Below are 25038 nucleotides of genomic sequence, written 5' to 3' on the forward strand. Positions count from 1 at the left end.
ATATCTGGGGGGTGGGGGGTTAACTGCTAAAAGGTTACCCGGTTAAGCTGATGTTCAGTGCTAACTGGTTAATGTTTTAGTGGTTAAAGATAGATGCTATTTCTGCAGCCTATTTTAGCTGCTGAACAAAACCAGTTAAACGCTGAATATCCATGCCTAACCAGCTATCCTGCTTATTTTCGAAGGAGAAGGGCAGCCATCTTCTGACACAAATCGGGAGATGGCCAGCCTTCTCCTAAATCCAGCTAAATCGGTATAATCAAAAGCCGATTTTGGCCGGCTTCAACTGCTTTCCGTCGAAGGGCCGGCCAAAGTTCAAGGGGGCATGTCGGCAGGGTACCGAAGGCGGGACAGGGGCGTGGTTATGAGATGGCTGGCTTCGGCCGATAATGGAAAAAAGAAGGCCGGCTCTGATGAGCACTTGGCAGGCTTTACTTGGTCCATTTATTTTTAGGACCAAGCCTCAAAAAAGTGCCCCAACTGACCAGATGACCACCGGAGGGAATCAGGGATCACCTCTCCTTACTCCCCCAGTGGTCACCAACCCCCTCCCATCCCAAAAAAATGTAAACATTTTTGTGCCAGCCTCTATGCAAGCCTCAAATGTTATACCCAGCTCCATCACAGCACTATGCAGGTCCCTGGAGCAGTTTTTAGTGGGTGCAGTGCACTTCAGGCAGGCGGATCCAAGCACATCCCCCCCACCTGTTACACTTGTGGTGGTAAATGCGAGCCCTCCAAAACCCACCCAAAACCCACTGTAACCACATGTAGGTGCCCCCCGTTACCCTTTAAGGGCTATGGTAGTGTTGTACAGTTGTGGGTAGTGGGTTTATGGGTTTTTGGGGGGCTCAGCACCCAAGGTAAGGGAGCTATGCACCTGGGATCAATTTGTGAAGTCCACTGCAGTGCCCCCTAGGGTGCCTGGTTGGTGTCCTGGCATGTGAGGGGGACCACTGCACTCTAAATGCTGGCTCCTCCCATGACCAAATGGCTTGGATTTGGCCGGGTTTGAGATGGCCGCCATTAGTTTCCATTATCGGCAAAAGCCAATGGCGGACATCTCTAATGCCGGCGACCTCTAAGTTCAGACCAAATGTTGAGATTTGGCCAGCCCCGACCGTATTATCGAAATGAAAGATGGCCGGCCATCTTGTGTCGACAATACGGTTGACTCGGCCCCATTCGGTTATGCCCCTCCATGTCATTCAATCTAGTCAGTTAGTGGTTAACCGCTAACCACAGATAAGGGCCCTTTTACTAAGCTGCGTAGGCACCTACGCACGCCCAATGCGCACCAGTTTGGACTTACCATGTGGCCCTTGCAGTAATTTCATTTTTGGTGCGTGTCCACTACATGTGTCTGAAAAATACTTTTATTTTCTGGCACGTGTCAGCTACACACGTCAAGTGGCATTTGACGCGCATAGGTCATTACCGCATGGTTATCGCATGAGACCTTACCACTGAGTCAACGGCTGGCATTAAGATCTCAGACCCAAAATGGACAAGCGCCAATTTTTATTTTGCCGCACTTCCATTTTCGGCACAAATTTTAAAAAGGCCTTTTTTAAAGGCACACTGAAAAATGGATCTGCGTACGCCCAAAATGCACGCCTACAATACCGCAGGCCATTTTTCAGCGTACCTTAGTAAAAGGACTCCATATTTAGTAGGAGATAACCAGTTATTTACTGATGAATATCCGCAGTTAGGCACCGATATGCTATTAATTCAACCAGCAGCCAGGTCTGACTGGTAAAATAGCTTTGAATATCCTGGGGTATTTATTTTTTCTTAGTACTTTTGTACTTTTACTTAAGTGATTTCTGGACCTGCTACTTGCTACTTTTACTTAAGTACTTCAGAAGCCAGTAATGGAATTTTTCCCTTAAGTACTTTTAAAAAGTAACAACTATTGCATTTTTACATACGTACTTAAGCTTGAACAAGGTGTAAATATCCACTCCTGCAATGTAGGTGCTGTTTCTGCCCCTTATGTTAGCATTTTATAATGACAGAGAGGCACCTACTGTGCTTATTTTCAAAGCATGTGAATGTCTCAAAATGCCAAAACAGGTGTCCATTTGCTTGAAACATCCAAATCCCAGTTTTGCAAGGGCAGGATCTGGATGTCGGCCACTTCTATACGTTAAGTATTATTAGGAAAGGAATGGAAAACAAAATGAGGACATTATAATGCCTTTCTATTGCTCCATGGTGCGACTGCACCTCGAATATTGTGTTCAATTCTGGTCACTGCATCTCAAAAAAGATATAGTGGAATTGGAAAAGGTACAACGTGTAATTAGACTCTGGAATTCGTTGCCAGAGAACGTGGTACGGGCGGTTAGCTTGACGGAGTTTAAAAAGGGGTTAGATAGATTCCTAAAGGATAAGTCCATAGACCGCTATTAAATGGACTTGGAAAAATTCCGCATTTTTAGGTATAACTTGTCTGGAATGTTTTTACGTTTGGGGAGCGTGCCAGGTGCCCTTGACCTGGATTGGCCACTGTCGGTGACAGGATGCTGGGCTAGATGGACCTTTGGTCTTTCCCAGTATGGCACTACTTATGTACTTATGTACAGAGAAGGGCAACGAAAATGATAAAGGAGATTGGATGACTTCCCTATGAGGAAGGGCTGGGGTGGCTAGGGTTCTTCAGCTTGGAGAGAAGACGACTGAGGCTAGATATGCAAGAGGTCTATAAAATAATGAATGGAGTGGAATGGGTGGACGTGAATCAATTGCTTGCTCTTTCCAAAAATACTAGGATTAGGGGGCACAAAATGAAGCTACAAAGTAGTAAATTTAAGGCGAATCTGAGAAAATGTTTCTTCACTCAACGTGTGGTTAAACTCTGGAATTCATTGCCAGAGAATGTGGTAAAAGCAGTTGGCTTAGTGGAGTTTAAAAAAGGTTTTCCTATAGGAAAAGTCCATAGACCATAATTAAAATAGATGGGGAAAATCCAGTGCTTATTTCTAGGATAAGCAGCATAAAATATATTGTACTTTTTTGGGGATCTTGCCAGGTACTTGTGACCTGGATTGGCCACTGTTGGAGACAGGATGCTGGGTTTGATGGACCTTTCGGTCTGTCCCAGTATTGTAATACTTATGAATGTCCAAATAGCAAGGAGGAGTGCTGTGGGTGTGTTTTGGGCAGGACTAGGGAGGGCTCAAGATCAGGATGTCCAACAGCAATTACCGAAAGAAAGGAAACATCCAAGTTTAAAAGAAGGCCATCCTTAGTTAGACCTGTTTCAGTCACATCTAGGGTACAAAAAGGTGCACTGATTGAGTAGTTGTCCATTGGAGGAATTAAGGCATGTCACCTCTTCAATCCCCCAGTGGTTGCTGTCCCCTTCCCTCTTCCCTCAGTGAAACTGGAAAGGAATAGCAGGCTGTGTGACAGCTTCAGATATTCTGTGCATTCTAAACAGAGTAGTATGCAGATCTGAGGAGTAGTCAAGGGACCCAAGATCAAATCCCATTTTAACTTTATTTTTTTATTTTAAATTGTGTGCTTTCCAGGAACAGAAAAATACCTCCTGTACCTAAATATATAAGTACATAAGCACTGCCACGCTGGGAAAAGACCAAAGGTCCATCAAGCCCAGCACTCTGTCTCCGACAGCAGCCAATCCAAGCCCCAAGAACCTGGCAAAAACCCAAAATTTAATAACGATCAATGGACTTTTCCTTCAGGAATCTGTCCAGACCCCCTTTAAACTCAGCGAGGCCAGCTGCCGTCACTACCTTCTCCGGCAATGAGTTCCACCTGCAAGCCTGAAGGCTATTGAACTGTTGAACATTCAGCTACAATAGGTATTTTTCTATTCTTGGAGGGCTCATAATTAAAACAAAAGAGTTAAAGAGGGATTTGAACCCGAGTCCCTTAGTTTACAGTCCACTACATTATCCATTAAGCTGCCCCCTGTACTCTATATGGATGTGTGTGTGTGGCTATTTTCTAAGAATGCTGCCATACAGATGTTAATGTCCCTTGTTTCCCCGTCCCTCCCCCCAGTTCATAATTTGGACATTCCAGTTTATACAATGGCTGTTCATGCTGGACATCTTACATGTATTTTCAAACAGGAAATAAGTCAATTTTTCCTGTTTGAAGATGCATGTCAGATGAACGTATGTTTGGGATGTTCTGAAGTGGACATCCTTTTGAAAATGCCCCTCCATGTATCTTTACAACATTGCACCTAGTTAGGTAGCTACTTACTCTCTTAAACTAGATTCCTCCCTAAACAATTACCCTGGCCTGGTGGTATAATACACTCCTGGGCACATGCAGGTATCAGTCTTTGTTGCTCTTTATTTCTCCTCATGATTATTGCCCCATGGCTGAGAGTGAGAAGGAAAGCATTTGCCTAAAATTCGTTCTTGTGCAGGCAGGTGTTACTTTACAGCCTCCCAGAGCCCTGAGCATTTTGAACAGAAGGAACAGCCAGGCTGTATCAGGCAGATGGCCCACTAAACCTAGCATCCTGTCTCCAAGTGTCCAATCCCAGAAGCATCTCAAAGTTCACTTCCCTGTTGCTCATTTCCAGATGCAGAAGGCGGCAAAACTTGTGCCTGCCTAGCTAACAAGTTCAAATGGACCAGAAACATATCCAAATGATTTTTAAACCCAGCGATGCTATTAGCTTTGATCAAATCACCTGGCAGCAATATTGCATCTGCAATATGTTTGTGCCCTGTTGATACTCAAGGACAGAGGCCTCATTCTCTGGTCTCTATGCTGCACCAGCATAGAGTTCTGTGCATAAATGCAGTGAAACTAGTCTCACCAAAAGGAGCTGTTTTACTCCGTGAAGTATCTGACATATCATGCTTCACACCCTATCCTGGGAATCTGTTGGCCTAGTACACATGCTTCAGGCATCTGGTATAGAATGCCCTGTGAAAGCCACCAAGATTGTCATGGACTTTAACAACTAAGGGCCCTAAACACCAGATGGTGTCTGACTTACAAAAATATTCCATCCATCACATCCTTTTTCTCACTTTCTTGTCTCCATTTTTTAATGAGAAAATGAAGCAAAAGTTTGGAGTTTGGGGGTTGGGGGATTTATTGGTAGTGGAATGAGTTTGGAGAGCCCCGGCCCTGTCTTTGGCTCTGCTCTTGATTTCCTGCATGCTCGGTCTCTGCCATTAAATCTTGTGAGGTGATTTACAGAGTGCCTGCCACCGCTGCTTCTTTCTAAATCTTATTTATGCCAAGGCATCACATTAATTAGAGACCGTCAAGGGTAAGAAACAGTGGGGAGAGAAGGGAAAAGCAAATCCAGTTGGGAAAGGTTTCAGGAGCTGCCAATCTATTTAGAAAGATAAATTGGATGTAGGGTTTCAGATTGCAATAAATGATTCTATTTATCAGGCAGCCTATTTACTGGGGCCAAACCGAGAAATGAAAAAGGAAAGAAAGGCCTTCGTTTATTTGCCTCTCTTTTTTTTCACAGACCTTCCATGCTAAGTTTATTTTTACTTTGATTAGTTTTTGGAGGTAATTTTCCTCGCTTTTCTTACCAGATGTCATGTTGGGCAGTTCTGGGAAGCCTTGCTGATCAAAGGGCTGAAGGGACATCTCCTCTGAGGACCATATTGAGTATTATTCCTTTTTAGTAAACAGAACTGGCAGCCATCTTCTTGTCCTCCCCCCCAAACCTGAGTAATAACCTCCTCAGCATTCCCAAACCTGATCAGCCCCAGTGCCTGTAGGTTCTATACCAAGATCCCTCTTGCTGCCGCATACAGTGCTATGGTCTGTACCATGAACCATACATTTATTTATTTGTTACATTTGTATCCCACGTTTTCCCACCTATTTGCAGGCTCAATGTGGCTTACATAGTACCGAAAAGGCATTCTCCAATTCTGGTATGAACAAATACAAAGTGATGTTGTGGTAGAATAAGGTTCATGTGTAACAAACTCATTAGGGAATCGTAGAGAGGAAGAGTTATGTCCATTACGTGCTTTGGTTTCATTGTGTTGCAGAGTTCAGGCATTTAAGTTGGATCGGTAGGGTATGCCTTTTTGAACAGGTTAGTTTTTAGTGATTTCCGGAAGTTTAGGTGGTCATATGCTGTTTTCAAGGCTTTTGGTAATGCGTTCCACAGTTGTGTGCTTATGTAGGAAAAACTGGATGCATAAGTTGATTTGTATTTGAGTCCTTTGCAGCTTGAGTAGTGGAGATTTAGATATGTTCGTGTTGATCCAGATATGTTTCTGGTTGGTAGGTCTATGAGGTCTGCCATGTATCCTGGGGCTTCGCCGTAGATAATTTTATGAACCAGGGTGCAGATTTTGAAAGAGAAAAGGAAATGGGACTTGATATACAGTCTTTCTGTGGTATTTTGCAACTACATTCAAAGCGGTTTACATATATACAGGTACTTATTTTGTAATAAGTTAAGGGTTAAGTGACTTGCTCGCAGTCACAAGAAGCTGCAGTGGGGATCAAACCCAGTTCCCCAGGATCAAAGTCCGCTGCACTAGGCTGCTCCTCCACTCCAATACATGAGCCATTACAGCAACAGACAGGATGAAAAAGGCAACTACCCACTGCACAGCCAAGAAACAGTACATAGATAATTCAGAAGAAAATACAGTACGGTATATATTTTGTTACATGTTTTCACGGGAGGTAGGATTAATAACATTATACAGTAGCAAAAATTAAGCAGACCTTATAATCCAAGGGTCACACTGAGGACTATAACTTGGAAGGGAAGTAAGTGAGGATCCTAGGACCCTGGTGAAATTCTAAAGAGTAAGAGGAATGGGGAGACCCAAAGAGTGGGACAGCCAGCTTCAGCCACACCCTTTCCCCACTCAGCCAACTCCAGTTACCTGATGGCAGTTGATTAGGGATGATACAGGCATACATCACACCTCCACCTCTACTCCACCCATACTGAGCCCCTAGAAGCATCAAGACCGTGTTCATGTCAAAATACAGGTGACTTTTTGACAAGAGTACTTGTTCCATGCATATACAGCCATGCAGTTTTATCAAAGGCCTTTTCATGAAGAAAAAACATCTATAGAATTACCGTCAATGTTTTAAAGGTCATGGGGGGAAAATCTGGGTATTCCCAGATGTTACTAAACAAACTCAAAGTAGAAGGAAAGACTTCTTAGCACTTCGTGCTGAAACTTTGTCTTTAGGAGCCTCATTCCACTTGAACTATCCTTGCAAATGCAATATAAAACATTTAGGGGTAAAATATGTTTTCTTTGAACCCGAACATTTAAAACAATTTATTTCTCAGAAAAAATTATTATAATGCTTCTTGAATCTAAACCGTTACGTTTCGCCTTAAGACTAGGATGTTGGGAGTGTAATTATATTTTTGGGGTTTGTAATAATCTGCTATTGCTTTATTTCAATCTTGAGATATGATCAAGTAAATCTCTTTCTCCTAAGTCAACGGCTCTTAGCCCCTGGAATTTGGTGGTCTAATACAAGTTTTGTAATATTTTCCTGTTTTATTTTGTTTATTTATGTGGCAATTTCTTAACTGTATTACCTACTCAAGTAGTAAATGCTTGTAAAAATGTGAAAATGATAAATAAAAATTTTAAAAAAAAATGTTTTAAAGGTCACAATAAAAAAAATGATGGCATTACTTGTTCAAAGTTCTTCTAAACTGCTGTACACCATCTTGGGCAAATCTCTTCATAGAGGCAGTTAATAAATCCCAATAATTAAATAAATAATATGCATACTAAAATCTTTACCGCATGAGGAATCAGCTTCACCTAGCTGTCTTTTCCCTTGAAGGAGTTCACCCCTTCCATCCTCCAAAAGGTTCCTTGCAGCTTGACTTTTCTCTTTCTGCATCCAGCTGGTTCTCCCAGTTCTTGTACACTGGACCATGGACTCCATAGCTTCTAAATGTTTTATTCATGGCCATCTGAAAATGCACAAGTACAAGGAAAACCGGCTCCTGTTTTGACCTAATTAGTTCCTCTCTTTCCCTAGAACATTTAGAAAGCACACAGACAGGGGAGAACTTGGTCCAGTAATTGCACATCCCCTGATCAGACTTAGGAGCTCTTTGGAGAGCTTAAGGGCCATTAAGTAACTCAATGGTATCAGATCGCAGTGGCGTAGCCAAGGGTGGGCTTGGGTGGGCTCAGGCCCACCAGTAGCAGCACACCTATGATGGGCCAGCAGAGATTCCCAAGCTGAAAACTCCCAACAACTGTCCCTCCTGCATACCTTATAAATAGCAGATCTTTGCCTGCAGGAAGCAGCGACTGATACACACTGCTTACACCGGCCCCACAGACTTCCCTCTGACGTATTCCCACCTATGCGGAAACAGGAAGCTGCATCAGTGGGAAGGATGTGGGGCCTACGTGAGTAGTGTGTATTAGTTGCTCCTCACTGACGGTGAAAATCTGAAATTTAAAAGGTGTGCAGGAGAGGAGGGATATTTGAGAGACCATCCACCTTATAATTGAAAGAGAAAAACGCCTAGATTTTGACCCAAATCGGGAGATAGACATTTATCTCACAAAAACAAATAAATCGGTATAATGGAAAGCCGATTTTGGATGTTTTCAACTGCACTCCATCGCGGAAGCGTACAAAGTTGACGGGAGCGTGTCGGAGGCGTGGCGAAGGTGGAACTGGGGCGTGGTTATCGGCCGAGGAGAGATGGGCGCCTTTCGCCGATAATGGAAAAAAGTATGCGTTTGTAGCTAGAATTTAGGCCACTTTTCCTGGACCCTGTTTTTTCACGAATAAGGGCACAAAAAGTGCCCTAAATGACCAGATTACCACCAGAGGGAATCGGGGATGACCTCCCCTGACTCCCCCAGTGGTCACTAACCCCCTCCCACCACAAAAAATGATGTTTCACAACTTTTTATTTTCACCCTCAAATGTCATACCCACCTCCCTGGCAGCAGTATGCAGGTCCCTGGAGCAGTTGTTAGGGGGTGCAGTGGACTTCAGGCAGGTGGACCCAGGCCCATCCCCCCCTACCTGTTACAATTGTGCTGCTTAATGCTTAGTCGTCCAACCCCCCCAAACCCACTGTACTACTACTACTACTACTACTACTTAACATTTCTAGAGCGCTACTAGGGTTACGCAGCGCTGTACAATTTAACAAAGAGAGACAGTCCCTGCTCAAAGAGCTTACAATCTAATAGACAAGTGAACGGTCGGTCCGATAGGGGCAGTCAAATTGGGGCAGTCTGGATTCACTGAACGGTAAGGGTTAGGTGCCGAACGCAGCATTGAAGAGGTGGGCTTTAAGCAAAGACTTGAAGACGGGCAGGGAGGGGGCTTGGCGTAAGGGTTCAGGAAGGTTGTTCCAAGCATAGGGTGAGGCGAGGCAGAATGAGCGGAGCCTGGAGTTGGCGGTGGTGGAGAAGGGTACTGAGAGGAGGGATTTATCCTGTGAACGGAGGTTACCACATGTAGGTGCCCCCCTTCACCCCTTAGAGCTATAGTAATGGTGTAGACTTGTGGGCAGTGGGTTTTGAGGGGGATTTGGGGGGCTCAACACACAAGGGAAGGGTGCTATGCACCTGGGAGCTCTTTTACCTTTTTTTTTGTTTTTGTAAAAGTGCCCCCTAGGGTGCCCGGTTGGTGTCCTGGCATGTGAGGGGCACCAGTGCACTACGACTCCTGGCCCCTCCCACGAACAAATGCTTTGGATTTATTCGTTTTTGAGCTGGGCGCTTTCATTTTCCATTATCACTGAAAAACAAAAACGCCCAGCTCACAAATTGTCGAATAAAACATGGACCTCTATTTTTTTCGAAAATACGGTTCGGTCCGCCCCTTCACGGACCCGTTCTCGGAGATAAACGCCCATGGAGATAGACGTTTTCGTTCAATTATGCCCCTCCATATGGCATGCAGGCGAGAGGAGAGACCAAATCACCTATGGGATGGGGTGGGGTTCTTCTGCCCACCCATCTTGGGCCCAGGCTCACCTAAAATTGGGTGTCTGGCTACGCCCCTGGGTCCTTGCCTGGTAGTGGGGAAAGACAGTTTTTCAAAGCATTAAGGCTTGCAGCCAGGGCCCTGTCTTAGGCAGGGGCGACAGGAGCGGTCGCACAGGCCCTCGTACTCCTAGGGGCCCCACATCTCTGGCACATCTGTCCTCCTGTCTCGGAACACCTCCCTGTTCCTTACCTTAATGTGCATTCACATTTCAGTAGAGAGCATCAGGCAGCAGCAGTGATTTTCACATCCTGTCAGCAGGCGAGCCCAGAGTCTCTTCACTGCTGCATCCCACCCCCTTTTGATGTTACTTCCTGCTTCCACAAGGGCAGGATGCAGCACCGAGGAGGCTCAGGGCTCAGCAGCAGATGGGATATGTAAATTGCTGCCGCTGTCTACTGAAATGTGGTGGATGCATATCAAGGTATGGGATAAAGTGGCTTATGGTGGTGGGTGTGGGTGAGGGGTGGGCACGGGCAGGTGAGCGGGCAGGCGTGGGCGGGGTCCCACTGAACTGGTTTGCACAGGGCCCTGCAATTGCTAAGACCGGCCCTGTTTGCAGCATAACCTCTGATATCTGTAACACAAAAACCCACACACAATCACTCTGGATGGGGTAGCCCCAAAATTAAACAAGATAAATTATTTTACAAACAGTGCAGTTGAGTCTTGGACAATCCATATAGGCAATCAAAAGTTAGTACAGTCCAAATATTGCAGGAAATGAACTCTGAGCCTAGGAGTTTCTTCACTAAGCATGCCCTGGCAAAGGTATTCTTTGTGTAGGTTGAGCCTCTGAAGTGGCAAGATTGTTCACAGCCGACTGGTCTGAAATAGGCTGTCGCATGACTAGAGCAAAGATTCAGCACATCACAGCATTAATACTCTCAGAACATTTCTGTAATAACTGCTCAAACACAGGCCATGAGGAGCCCTTGCACTGCATCCAATATAACCACTGCTGTATAGACATACGCATACTTTAGGGTCACCAAGCTACATCAAGAATGTAAAGAGAGCCATGTTCATCAGCAGTCATAATAAAGCCTCTATCACTGGAGACAGCTGTGAGTGATCGAGACACAGGTTTTTCTGGGGGTTGTTGATCGGCATGTAATGGCAATGATTGCGTTTGATGCACAGCAAATGTGAAGATAAACAGCACAGCAATCAATAACGCCTCGGACGCAGCCTTGCTCTCTATTGATTGATGAACCTGAGCCTGAGCCAAATCTATTCTCATCATCTAAACTGCATTATCACTTGATTTTTAACCTCTCCACTGCTGCTTCTCTTTTCTTTCCCTTCTTGCTTGGCCTCTCTCACTGTGCCACACCATCATACCTGCTGCTTGGGCAGCTTTTGGCACTCATCCTCGACTGATGCTGGGGTGAATATTTACTGTGCATGCCAAGTTGCCCAAATTACAGGTTGTGAGCCTGATGCAGCACACAGGGCCCATTTTTCTGTCCTTTCATCCTTTTTCAAAGGAGGCTTTACCTTTTAATTTTCATGCACTACAGTGGCGAAGGCAGTGAGGCAGGTGCGGGTTCACTGGGTCCATAAGACAAGAAAGACAATGTTAGTGCAGCATGGTAACAAACTCTGCAAACTTCACAGTAACGGTCCATCCAGTCTGCCCAACAGTCACTTTCATTATCAATTGAAGATTAAATCAACAATGAACGAGAGATTATAGTAACGTAATAGATGACGGCAGAAATGACCTGCATGGTCCATCCAGTCTGCCAACAAGATAAACTCATATGTGCCACTTTTTCTGTATACCTTACTTTGATTTGTACCTGTCTTTTTCAGGGCACAGACCGTATAAGTCTGCCCAGCACTATCCCCGTTTCCCAACCACCAGCCCCGCCTCCCACCACCAGCTCTGCCACCCAATCCTGGTTAAGCTTCTGAGGATCCATTCCTTCTGAACAGGATTCCTTTATGTTTATCCCACGCATGTTTGAATTCCGTTACCATATTTCATCTCCACCACCTCCCGCGGGAGGGCATTCCAAGCATCCACCACTCTCTCCGTGAAAAAATACTTCCTGACATTTTTCTTGAGTCTGCCCCCCCTCAATCTCATTTCATGTCCTCTCGTTCTACCACCTTCCCATCTCCGGAAAAGGTTTGTTTGCGGATTAATACCTTTCAAATATTTGAACGTCTGTATCATATCACCCCTGTTTCTCCTTTCCTCCAAGGTATACATGTTCAGGTCAGCAAGTCTCCCCTCATATGTCTTGTAACGCAAATCCCATACCATTCTCGTAGCTTTTCTTTGCACCGCTTCAATTCTTTTTACATCCTTAGCAAGATACGGCCTCATGGTCTTTCTTTGTTGGTTCTGGGACATAGACTGTAGAAGTCCACCAGGCTCTGTCCTTATGTTTCAACTACTGGAGTAGCTGTCAAAGCCTACTCCAGCCTATCCAAATCCGTCATGTAATTTGCGGGACACAGACTGTAAAAGTATGCCCGATACCGTCCTCACATTCCAAATTACTGGAGTCTCCAGCCCATCCTAAACTAGATTGTTATATGTGGGACATAGACCATAGAAGCCAACCTAGCACTTGCCTTCGGTGGGAAGCTCTCTTTCCTGTTGGCCCTCTCTGGGATGTGAAATGTGTTATGTAACCCTTCTCTTGAAATGTCTGTTGCACGCAACTCTATCTGATTTTTAAAAAGAACTTAAAAAGTTTTTTTATTTGTGAAGGCTTTTGAAGGAGTTTAGGATTTTTGCTTTCTAATATGAGCAGGAAAGGTATGCAAACTATGATGCACATGAGTGAAAAATTGTGCACATGTTCCGGAATGTATTTGTTGATGGCTATTTGATGAAATTTGTTCAAATTTGTTATGTGTTTACTGTGGAATCTGGATTATATTGTGTATGTTGCATTTTAAACTGCCTAGAACTTATGTGGTAGTGCAGAATATAAAATTTAAATAAATAAATATTCATGCATATTCTTTGTGCATATCCTGAAAACCAGACTGGTAGAGGCAGAGGGTACTTCAGGGTTGCCTTGAGAAACCCTGCCCTAAGGGTTAGCCTGGGCTAATTCAGATACTAGCTCAATTGCTGAGGAGTAGCCTAGTGGTTAGTGCAGTGGACTTTGATTGTGGGGAACTGAGTTTGATTCCCACTGCAGCTCCTTGTGACTCTGGGCAAGTCACTTAACCCTCCATTGCCCCGGGTACAAAATAAGTACCTGTATATATGTAAACTGCTTTGAATGTAATTGCAAAACCCTCAGAAAGGTGGTATATCAAGCCCCTTTCCCTTTCCCCTATAGATTTGTAGTTCCAATTTGCTAAAGAAGATAAAATTATGACTTTGAGTCCATAGATGAATTTGTGCAAAATCAGGATGTGATTGGCCTCTTCCTTAAGACCTGTAAATGCTTCATTTATGGTCATATTTATGGAACAGATAGACATGTGTCAGTGAGATGCAGAAGATCCACAAAGCATCCCAACAGTATGGGGGAGGGGGGCATCCTGGTTTACAATTTACTTAAAAGACATTAATGCAGGTTGTAAGGAGCCCCACCCCACAGAGTTTTGGTAATTGCGGTGCAGTTAAAGATGGAAAATGTTCTTATTGTCTTTGAGAAATGTCCAGAAATGATTTTCATTTTAGTTTGGAATGTAATGAAGTATGACTTGGAACAAATGTTCATGTAAATGTTGACTTTATTCCATCAATAAATAAATAAATAAAAGATATCCATACATGTGAACTTCAGCACAGGATCAAAAAAGTCACTTTTTGTAGTGCCTACATAATGGCAAAGTTTGTGGCTAGTTTGTACCTGTGTCCCTCAGGAGGGGATATTTGGCAGCACTTAACTGGGCAGTGCCACTCGGACTGCCGCAGCCAGGGCTGCCATGAGACTGAGCCGGACCCAGGGCAGGGCCGCCGCCACTGGGCCTGGGGCAAGGCTGCCACCCACCTCCCCACAGTTGTCACTGCTGCCCCCCACCCCCCCCCACCCCAGATTGCCGCCACTGCTGCCCCCGATTCGCTGCCGCAACTTACAAATACCTTAGCTGGCGGAGATCCCGAGGCCCCGCCAGCAGAAGAGGTCTTCCTCCAGCGCTGCTCTTCACTCTGCCCATTGCCTGCCCCTGCGGCTGCTTATCCTGTCAGCGCATGCTCGGTTTCAAAATCGAGCATGCGCAGCCTGAGGGGAAAAGGAGCCGCTTGGCAAGCAATGGGCAGAATGAAGAGCAGAGCTGGAGGAAAACCTGCAGTGTCTGATCCTCCGGGTCCTCCATAGCCTCCAACAAGGGGGGCCCAGCGCTGCAGTTTTCTCTCTCCTGCTGCTGTTGGATGTGATCACCCGGGTCCTGTCAGGAGCAGGAGAGAGAGAGAGAGACCCTGGCACCGGGCCCCCCTTGGAGGCCTCGGGAATTTTGCCCCCTCCCCCCATCTCAGCAGCTTGGCTACAGCACTGTCCAGCCAGAGTTGAGGTGGTCTGGAAGCACAGTCAGGGAAGCCTGGAAGTTATGAGGATGCCAGCAACATTGGGCAAGTAACACCACTTAAATAGCAGTCCTAATTGTCTGGTTAGCTGTGAGCATAAGGCTCTGAACATCAGTCCTATCCACATAACTTCCAGGTATCGCCATTGACCTGGATATTGAGTGCCTGTTCCTGGAAATGGCCTATCATTGAATATCTGAGTCTAATTTAACCAACAGTAGTCAGCATTTAAAAAAAACATTCACTGCTGCTGGATGAATATTGACCCATTTAACTTTAAAAATTGCATAAGAAAAAACTACTTGCAGACACTGGCATCTCTTTTTCCGACACCTACTTTTGTGGACCAAAAATCCAGGTGTACTTTTAAAAGTACAAAAATGCAGAAATGATTGCAATCGCTGCTCTAACCCCACCTTGGGAATGCCTCAGTTCCTTATGGGAAAAATTGTGGACATTACAAAACAATGTTTCTCCTTTATCCCCTGGATTCAGTATAAGGCGCGGCAAGTGGTGTGTTTTAAATTGTGTGTGCAGCCAATTTACGCACACTACTCAATTGAGTAATGAGCCAATTAGTCATGATAATTGGCCAATAACTACCAATTATCAGCACTAATTGGCAATAATTGGAATTTATATGTGCACCTGAAAGGGGGTCGCAGCCATGGGAGGAGTGTGGGTTTGTGAGGAGCGTTACTCAAATTTACGCACGTTGTTATACAATTTGGGGAAATGCACCTATAAGTAGGCACAGGTATTTACACTAGGGGCCCTGTTTACTAAGGTGCACAAGCTTTTTTAGTGCATGCTAAAAATTAGCGTGCACTAACCATGTAGATGCCCATTGGAATATTATGGGCATCTACACAGTTAGCATGTGCTAATGTTTAGCACATGCTAAAAACACTAACACACCTCTAGTATGGCTTAGTAAACAGGGCCCCAGGTTTTCAGTGGCGTAAATGACCACGTCTAAATGTAGGCACATTCCCTGGCCCTATGCGCTATTCTATTCAATGTGCCCAACTTTAGGCACGTTTAATAGAATAGCGCTAGGCATGTTTATTGGACGCATCTAGATTTTAGATGCCATTTACAGAATCTGGCCCTATATGCATATAATGGAGCAATGGAATTTATGCGGGATGCAAAGAACAAACCTTAAAGAAATTCCAGACCACTCAAAACACAGCAGCTAGGCTTATCTTTGGAAAAATGCGATTTGAAAGTGCAAAACCCCTTCACGAAAAACTACACTGACTCCCAATCAAAGAACGCATTGCTTTCAAAATCTGCACTATGGTTAACAAAATTATCTACGGTGAAGCTCCGGGATACATGACAGACTTGATCAACCTACCAACTAGAAACACAACCAAATCAACACGAACGTACCTAAATCTGCACTACCCAAGCGGCAAAGGACTCAAATACAGATCAACTTAGGCGTCCAGTTTTTCCTACATAAGCACACAACTGTGGAATGCATTACCAAAAGCCTTGAAAACTACGAACGACCAGCTAAACTTCTGGAAAACACTAAAAACTAACCTGTTTAAAAAGGCATACCCTACCGATCCAACATAAATGCATGATCTTTGCAACACAACAAAACTAAAGAACGTAATGGACATAACACAACTCTTCCGTTGTATGATTCCCTAGTGTGGCTGTGCCATATGAACTTTATCTTACCACAACATCACTTTGTATTTGTTTACACTGAAGTCTGTAACACCTCTCCGGTACTATGTAAGCCACATTGAGCCTACAAATAGGTGGGAAAATGTGGGATATAAATGTAACAAATAAATAAATAAATTATATAGCTGAGCTTCACAAGTTGGTGCCTAGAGGCAGCGTACCAAGTGTGAATTCTATAGTGACATCTGGGCACTGAAATTCCACTATACAATGCTAGCGTTAAGTTGCCATCTGTTTGCCTACATTTAGGCACATTGACCACTTATGTCATGTCAATGGCACTTTTAGCATATAATTTACAGTATTCTTTATAAATGTTAGTCTGCCCATATTCCGCTCATGTTCCTCCCCTATAAATGCCCCCTTCCATTTATGTACTAACCCTCAATTTCTATAAAGGTCACTCAAAAATAATTATTCATTGGCACTAATTATGATTTGGGTGCCAATCTGGCTGCAAGCTATTCTGTAACACTAAAAGACAATAGGTTTAGTTGGAAATCCACTAGATCTAGTGCTTTTTACTTTACTTCACCGGCTCTCTGGAACTCATTACTGCAGCACCTTAGGCTTGAAACATCTTACATATCTTTTGTGCTCTATTAAAAACTCACTTATTTCAGCAGGCTTTCTATGTTTAAACCTGGGTCGATTCGCAACGGGAGGTCAGGGATGGGTTTAGTTGCTTGAATTTGTGATTATGTCTGGACTCTGACTATATTTCTGTATTGGGGTTTTAGTTTGGGGGGGGGTTACTTTTTTATATGGATATTTTTTGGCTATGTTTCTTGTATGATTGAAACAATGTTTGAATGGTAAAGTTAGTTAATTCTATCCTATTTACAAATGGTGTTCCTTTGTGCTTTTCTTGTTTGTAATTTTTAAATTGTAAACCACTTTAATTTTCTCACAACAAAATGATAAATGTGCAAGTCAATTGCCACAGGTCAGGAGCATACATAAGAACATAAAAATAGCCATACTGGGTAAAAAACAATGGTCCATTCAGCCCAGTATCCTGTTTCCAACAGCAGCCAAGCCAGGTCAAAAATACCTGGCAGAGACCCAAATAGTAGCAACATGCCATATTACCAATCCCCAGACAAACAGTAGCTTCCCCATGTCTGTCTCAATAGCAGACCATGGACTTTTCCTCCAGGAACCTGTCCAAACCTTTTTTAAACCCAGATACACTAACTGCTTTTACTACATCCTCCGTCATAGAGTTCCCGAGCTTAACTATTCATTGAATGAAAAAATATTTCCTCCTAGTTGTTTTAAAAGTATTTCCATGCAAGGGGGGACTGAGAGAACTCTGGGCCCCATGCCATGCTGCTGTCGCCACCTGGCATGCTGCTGCTGCCCCCCCCCCCCCCCCGCCATGCTGCTGCTGTCACTGTTGCCACCAGTGCCCCCGCCCCTACCGTGCTGCCTCCCTCCCAGCACGTTGCCGCTGTCCCTCCCCTACCTTGAATGGCCCTGGTGGTCTAGTGGCTGTGGATTCTTCAGGGGCAGGAAATAAATCCCCTCTTTCCTGCCCACCCACTGCCTCTACTCTGCCTGGTGCAGTGCCGTGTTTATAAAATGGTTGCTGAGACTTCCCACGGTCGTCTCGCCTCTCAAGAGACTACCACAGGAGTCTCGGCAGCCATTTTGTAAACACAGCAGTGCAACTAGGGAGAATAGCGGCAACAGGCACTAGACCACCAGAGCCCCATGGGGGCTGTAGTGTGTGGAGGAGGGCAACCAGACACAGCCTCTGGGCCCCCTAGAGCCTCTGGGCCCTTGGGTACTGCCTGATTGCCCAAATTCAATCTACCCCTGGAAATTCCATGTAACTTCCTCGAGTGTCCCCTAGTCTTTGTACTTTTGGAATGAGTAAAAAATCGATTTACTTCCACTCATTCTACACCACTCAGGATTTTGTAGACCTCAATCATATCTCCCCTCATCCATCTCTTTTCCGAGCTGAAGAGCCCTAACCTCTTTAGCCTTTCCTCATAAGAGAGGAGTTCCATCCCCTTTATCATTTTGGTCACTCTTGTTTGAACCTTTTCTAATTCCGCTATATCTTTTTTGTGATACGGCGACTAGAAATGAACGGAATACTCCCAGTGCAGTCGCACCATCGAGCAATACAGAGGCGTTAAAGTATTTTTGGTCTTATTCACCATCCCTTTCCTAATAATTCCTAGCCGCCGCACACTGAGCAGAAGATTTCAGCGTATTATCTACAAAGACACCTAGATCTTTTTCTTGAGTGCTGATCCCCAAGGTGGACCCTAGCATCAAGTAACTACGATTCAGATTATTCTTTCCAATGTGCATCACCTTGCATTTGTCCACTTTAAATTTCATCTGCCATTTGGATGCCCAGTCTTTCAATTTCCTAAGGTCTTCCTGCAAAATAGCAGGGATCTGTGCCCAACTTGTGCATCAGGATTGGGGTAAGTCCTTGCACCCAAAGTTGAATGTGGAATTCGACGCTTCCCGTTACAGAATAGCATTGAGTGCCAAATTTTATCAGCACCTAATTTTCAGGACTATTTATAGAGTTTCCCACTATGCGAGTTGCATTCATCTTTTAAAGAATAGCGCTGAGTGCATTGCATAAACAAGTGTACACTTACCTGCCTACGTGCTAGTATTCTATCAGTTAAGCATGCAGACGGCACTTACAGAATGATAAGGAAGGAGGGTCATTTTATAACAGTTCACCTATGAGTAAAGATGATCGTAAAAAAAAAAGATGGACCTAAAAACAGATGGGCAAGCGGTCCGCTAGTCCCAGTGAAATGGAAGATGAACTCTACAATAAAGACTTGTAAGTTCCTTTTCCAGCATGTCTGCTTCTTCATCTTCCACCTATGTGTAAAGGCTATTTCCAGCTAATTAGAACTGATTGGCAGTTAGGCGCACAACTGCCCTTAGTCGGTATTATATAAGTTGCACGCTCAAATTCTAGAGTGCGCAACTCAAAGAAAGCTGTGGACCTGGGAGAGGCAAAGGCAGGTCAAGGGCATGTCAGACAGTTAGCATCCATGTGCCTAACTACCTACAGTTCATCGTAAGCATTTCTGCAGCCCCTGAGTTAGCGTACATGCTCACACCTAAACTTAGGTGCATAAATGCGGACTAGTATATGCACAACTACCATTATCGTAAATGATGGCAGATAACAACCTGCACGGTCCATCCAGTCTGCCCAACAAAGGTGAAGATGCACCTGCCACTCTGTGCAGGTTGCAGTCATTCATGCATAAGCACTGGTTGGCAATTTGCCATCATGCCAATCACATACAGGTAGGTTATATATAATGCAGTCTTGGGACAATATTTTATAACCAAAAGTATTGCTAACAGCAGGGCCACCGAGAGGGGAGTGGGGGCCAAGATTCCTCTGGGCCCAGCCTCCAAGTGGTGCCTGGGGCCCCAGCCATAAACCTTGCTAAACCCGGCCATAAACCAGCATTAAATTCTCCCTGCGCCTGGTTCACTACCTCTCTCGCATTTCCCTCCTCCCATCGCAGTGTTCCTGCAGGCTACCCTGCACCCTCCCTCTAGCTTTGGACGTGTTACCTCTGATTTTTCCTGCCTCCTCTGATACAACTTCCTGTGTCCACATAGGCGGGATGCACAGAAGGAAACACTTCGGAGGCCAGCCAAAGGTAAGATGCTTCTTTTTTTATGCTGCAGGCAACCCACAGAAACACTGTTGAGAAGGGAAAGACTAGAGAGATATTGTACCAGGTGAGGAGGCGGCACCATGGTGGCAGTGGCAGTGAGTAGGCAGGGAGGGCAGCAGCGGCGGGCCGACGGGGGCGGGGGGGGGTGGGTGGGCATTGTTTGCCTCGGGCCTGGCTTTATCTCTTGGTGGCCCTGGCTAACAGTATTTAATTTTCTAATCTGAATATTAAAATGTTTTCCTCTCCCCCATGAGATGCGAAGCACCCAACGAAGCATATAATAATAAAGTGATATACAAAATGCACATTTGATCTTCATCTGTCTTTTTCATTGCGGGACACAGACCATAGTCCAGCAATGGCCTAGTTCCCTAATCCACACTGTCTTTTGCCATTTGCAGGACATGGACCATAGAAGCCTGTCCAGCATTGGCCTTAGTTCCCAACTACTCCTGTCCAACATAATACCTCCACAGATATATTTTGTCTCCATTCTCCTATTTAGGCAACCCTTGTACTTAGTCCAAAAACAAACAGAATTTTTTGGCCATGCATATTGCATGTGTGAATGCATAATTCCAAAATGTCCCCCCAAACCCTGCAGGATTACAAGTTTGTTGATACAGTGGGACCAAACAAAGATGTCCTCATCCAGATTTCAGGCCATTTGGTTACTTTAATATAGTCTTTACAGGTTGCCAAATATCTACAATAACAGTCTTCTGAGCATGCAAAAGCAAAGAGAAGAAAATATTGTACTGGTACTTGGCAATGCAAAAAGTTTTCTGACATTGTCCCTGCCTGTCTTTTTTCTCTCATTTTCTATCTGTTGGCCTCTTCTATTAAATCTGCTTTTCCCCTTCTTCTCTGGGAAAATGAAAGGGGGAGGGGAGCAAGGGAGAGATGATTGATTGATTCTGATAACGTCCGATAAAAAATGGCCGTTATCTAAACACAATCTATTTGTTCTCATTTCCCGGTAGAATTTTGTAAATCTGCTGGCTGTGAGATAGGGAACACATCCAATTATGCACCAGATGAATAGAAATCTCATCTGGGTCACAAACCCTGTGCACGTTTATATTAGATGTGATGACAAAGGAAGTTTGGGGGTTGATTTGTGTGTTTTTCCTTTTTCATTTCCTTGGCTTTTCTGTCAAAGGGTTGGGGGATTTTGTAGCAGCAGGTTTTCAGGATCCTTTCTCTTTCTTTTTTGTTACTGCTATCAAGTTTTTACTTTAACCAAAGCTGTAAAAAGGGATCAGAACTACCTAGGTGTAGACTATAGACTGAATCTTTCAACTTGTGTGCATGTGTACACTTGTGTGTGTATATATGTGTAAGATTTAAAGCTAAAAAATGCAGTAGAAACCCAAGGGAGAGGTACAGTTTAGGGAGTGAAGTACATTTGGCATGAAAGAGGAGCAGGACCTGGGTGTGATCATATGTGATGATCTTAAGGTGGCCAAACAGGTAGAAAAGGTGACAGTAAAAGCTAGAAGGATGCTTGGGTGATAGGGAGAGGAATGGCCAGCAGGATAAAGGAGGTGATAATGCCCTTGCATAGAGTACTGTGTGCAATTCTGGACACCGCACCATCAAAAAGATATAAGCAGGACTGAGTCAGTCCAGAGGGTAGCTACTAAAATAGTCAGTGGTCTTCATCATAAAACATATGGGGACAGACTTAAAGATCTCAATATGTATATCTTGGAAGGAAGGCAGGAGAGGGGAGATATGTTAGAGATATTTAAATACCTCCATGGCATAAATACACAGGAGGCAAATCTCTTTCAATTTAAAAGGAAGCTCTGGAATGAGGGGTCTCTAGATGAAGGTGAAAGAGGGCAGAAGAAAACAAAGGTAATACTTCTTCATGGAAAGGGTGGTGAATTTGTGGACCAGCCTCCCAGTGAAGGCATTAGAGATGGAAGACTATCTGAATTCAAGAAATCTTAGGATAAGTACATAGAATCTGTAAGGGAGAGGAAGGGATAGTAGATGGCATGGATGGGGAGGCTGGATAGGCCATATGGTCTTTATTTGTCTTCATTTTTCTATGTTTCTTTGTATATATGTGCGTATACACTGTATGTGCATGTATCATGCTCGTGTTCATCTTCCCACCACTATACTATAATTTTGTCCTATATGAGCTGAGCTTCCACCTTCTTTAGTCTTCTTGTGATGACAAGGGGCTGGAGTCACAATTGCCATTCCATTTCCTGGCAGAGCCACTGAACTTCATATTTTTCTGCACTAAGGGGCTGAATCAGAGCCATGCGGTAAAGCTCTATGCTGATGGCTGAGTGCACGGCTTCAACCACATAATTAGCTCAAAAGTATACTACAGTAATGCAGTAAGCAATGACCACACAAATTACTACCATGATGTGGCAGTAATCTGCAGCTCATAGCTAAAGTGCCCCCCCTTCCTGTTGGTGCATGAGTGGTGATTGGTTCAGGCACAGACAGAAAGGGAAATATTTTTTTTAAATAAAGCTACTGGGTCTGCACCCAAACACAAACCCCCTGCCCCAAAATAGCATTGACTCATTTAATCCTTAGTAGTCTAACGGCCCCCTTTCCCCAAACCAAAGTGATCTGACTCCCCTCTGCCACAACATTAAAACAAAAATACCTTGTAATCTAGGAGCTCCCTCCCCCCACCCCAACATTAAAACAATTTCTCTGGTGTCCAGTGGCATTTTCTCCCCCCCCCCCCCCATCCCTCCTTCAGAGTACCTTCAAGAGACAGGAGAGATCCACCATCTTGGAAAATGGTGGTGCTTGACCACAGTGCATCCTGTGAAACACAAGCAGGGTCACTCTACCAAACAAAGAAATGTTTCCCTTATGTTGGTATTCTTAAAGGGAAAATTCCCTTATTTGGCTGACTGATCCTCTCTGGTGCATCCTAGGATGTACCACATGGGGCCAGGGGCTACCATTTTCCAAGATGGCAATGCAGAGGCAGAAGCAAGTGGGCATTGCTCCTGTCTCTTGAAGGTATGCTGGAGGGGCAATCTCGGGAGTCTGGGGGATGGGTTGGGTGGGGGTATTACTAGACACCAGTGAATGTTGCAGGCAGGGGGGGGGGGTCGGGTTGGGGGGCTAGAGGGGCCCACTAGACTACCAGAGATTTTTGTTTTAATGTCAGGGGCAGGGGGGGGGGGGATCATATTGGTTCAGTTCAGGAGGGAGGGAGGAGGACTGCTAGACTACCAATGATTTTGGTTTTAATGTTAGGAATGGGGAAAGGAGGGTTTGGATCAGTTCATTTCAAGGGGGATAGAAGAGGCAGTGAGACTACCAAGAATGAACAGGGCCAATTCAGAAAACTATGCTAGAGGCAGAGGGTTCAAGTTAGAGGGTTCTCCTTACCCATCTTTGCTACCTCAAACATGGCAGTAAATCTTTTATGTTATGCACCCTCGGAAACATCTCTGCCATGGTTTCACTAATGGCCTCCTTAGCATGCATTGTAATATGCTGTGCACTAATGTCTACTGCACAAGTTAACTTTGGCGCTGAACCCCCTAGCTGCATAAGAACATAAGAATAGCCATACTGGGTCAAACCAATGGTCCATCTAGACCAGTATTCTGCTTCCCCCAGTGGCCAATCCAGGTCACAAGTACCTGGCAGAAACTCAAATAGTAGCAAGATTCCATGCTACCAATCCCAGGGCAAGCAGTGGCTTCCCCATGTCTGTCTCAATAGCAGACTATGGACTTTTCCTCCAGGAACTTGTCCAAATCTTTTTTTAAACCCAGATACACTAACCACTGTTACCACATCCTCCAGCAATGAGTTCCAGAGCCTAACTATTTGCGGAGTGAAAAAATATTTCCTCCTATTTGTTTTAAAATTATTTCCATGTAACTTCATTGAGTGTCCCCTAGTCATTGTACTTTTTGAAAGAGTAAAAAAATCGATTCACTTCTACTCATTCTACATCACTCCGGAGTTTGTAGACCTCAATCATATCTCCCCTCAGCTGTCTCTTTTCCAAGCTGAAGAGCCCTAACTGGTAACGTGCATAGATCACAAGTTAATCAGGTGCTTCTGCTCACAGTAGCCTTCTGATTCGGCACCTGAGCTTGAGATGAACTTCCTCTTCTTTTGGTGTGAAGCAACCTTATTGTAAAACCTCATCCATAAATGCTCAGAGTGAGCAGAGCGTGCAGGAGGAGTGCTTAAAGAAGCGTGCAAAGAATTTCACATGGAAAAACAAGATCACGTTTGGGAACTGAATGAATCTGCTACAATGTTTGGACAAATGAAAGCACCATTCTTATACTTTGGAGATTGCAGAACATCTGTAACGTTGTCTTGGAGACCATAGATTCAGTGTAGAACAAGGAAACAAGGATTATAATACTAGATAATGACCAGAAGGCCCTTCTACCTGCTCATTTCCCATTCTCTTTGAAGTACTACAGAACCTAATTGGTGTCTGGCATTACCCTTATATCCACAGACATAAGGACCCTATTTAAACTATCTAGTACATTCAGGGTAATTTTATAAAGGTACAATGTCAGTTTATGTTTGCAAAATGTCTCTTATGAAATGCCTCACGTACATACAATGACCAGAACATACATACTTGTATGCAACCATACAGGCAAAGTTGCAAGCTGCACGCATACTTAATAAATCAAATGTATTTTTGGACCCTTTTACTAAAGTGTGGTAAAATCTGGGCTTAACATGTTTTAACACAGGACTGTCCCATGTGCTAAATCCAGATTTGACATGGCACTTTATTAGGGCTTTTTCTCTTTTTTATTTGCGGGTCGTGCACTAAGAATATAAGAACATAAGTGTTGCCATATTGGAACAGATTGAAGGTCCATCAAGCCCAGTATTTTGTTTCCAACAGTGGCCAATCCAGGTCACAAGAACCTGGCAAGATCCCAGAACAGCAAAACAGATTTTGTGCTGCTTATCCTAGAAATAAGCAGTGGATTTTCCCAATTCCATCTTAATAATGGCTTATGAGCTTTTCTTTTAGGAAATTATCCAAACCTTTTTTTTTAACCCTGCTAAGTTAACTGTTTTTACCATAATCTCTGGCAACGAATTTCAGAGTTTAATTATGCATAGTAACTGCAAAATAAAAATGAACTCGGGAACACTTAA

The 25038-nt window shown here is 44.2% G+C and overlaps 1 protein-coding gene across 12 annotated transcripts in view; it reads left to right on the forward strand.

Annotated features, from left to right (window-relative positions):
* Positions 1-25038, forward strand: part of CELF6 (CUGBP Elav-like family member 6) — a 660136-nt gene that overhangs the window by 530460 nt on the left and 104638 nt on the right. For 3 of the 12 annotated variants that reach the window (XM_030187705.1, XM_030187697.1, XM_030187738.1), the window contains exons 4-5: positions 12576-12587; positions 22314-22327. The exons of the other annotated variants lie outside the window; for them this stretch is intronic. In XM_030187705.1, the coding sequence (XP_030043565.1) occupies positions 12576-12587; positions 22314-22327 (26 nt within the window). The remainder of the gene's footprint in view (positions 1-12575; positions 12588-22313; positions 22328-25038) is intronic. 12 annotated transcript variants of the gene reach the window in all.

The sequence above is a fragment of the Microcaecilia unicolor genome, chromosome 1, assembly GCF_901765095.1.
Source record: "Microcaecilia unicolor chromosome 1, aMicUni1.1, whole genome shotgun sequence".
NCBI lineage: Eukaryota > Metazoa > Chordata > Amphibia > Gymnophiona > Siphonopidae > Microcaecilia > Microcaecilia unicolor.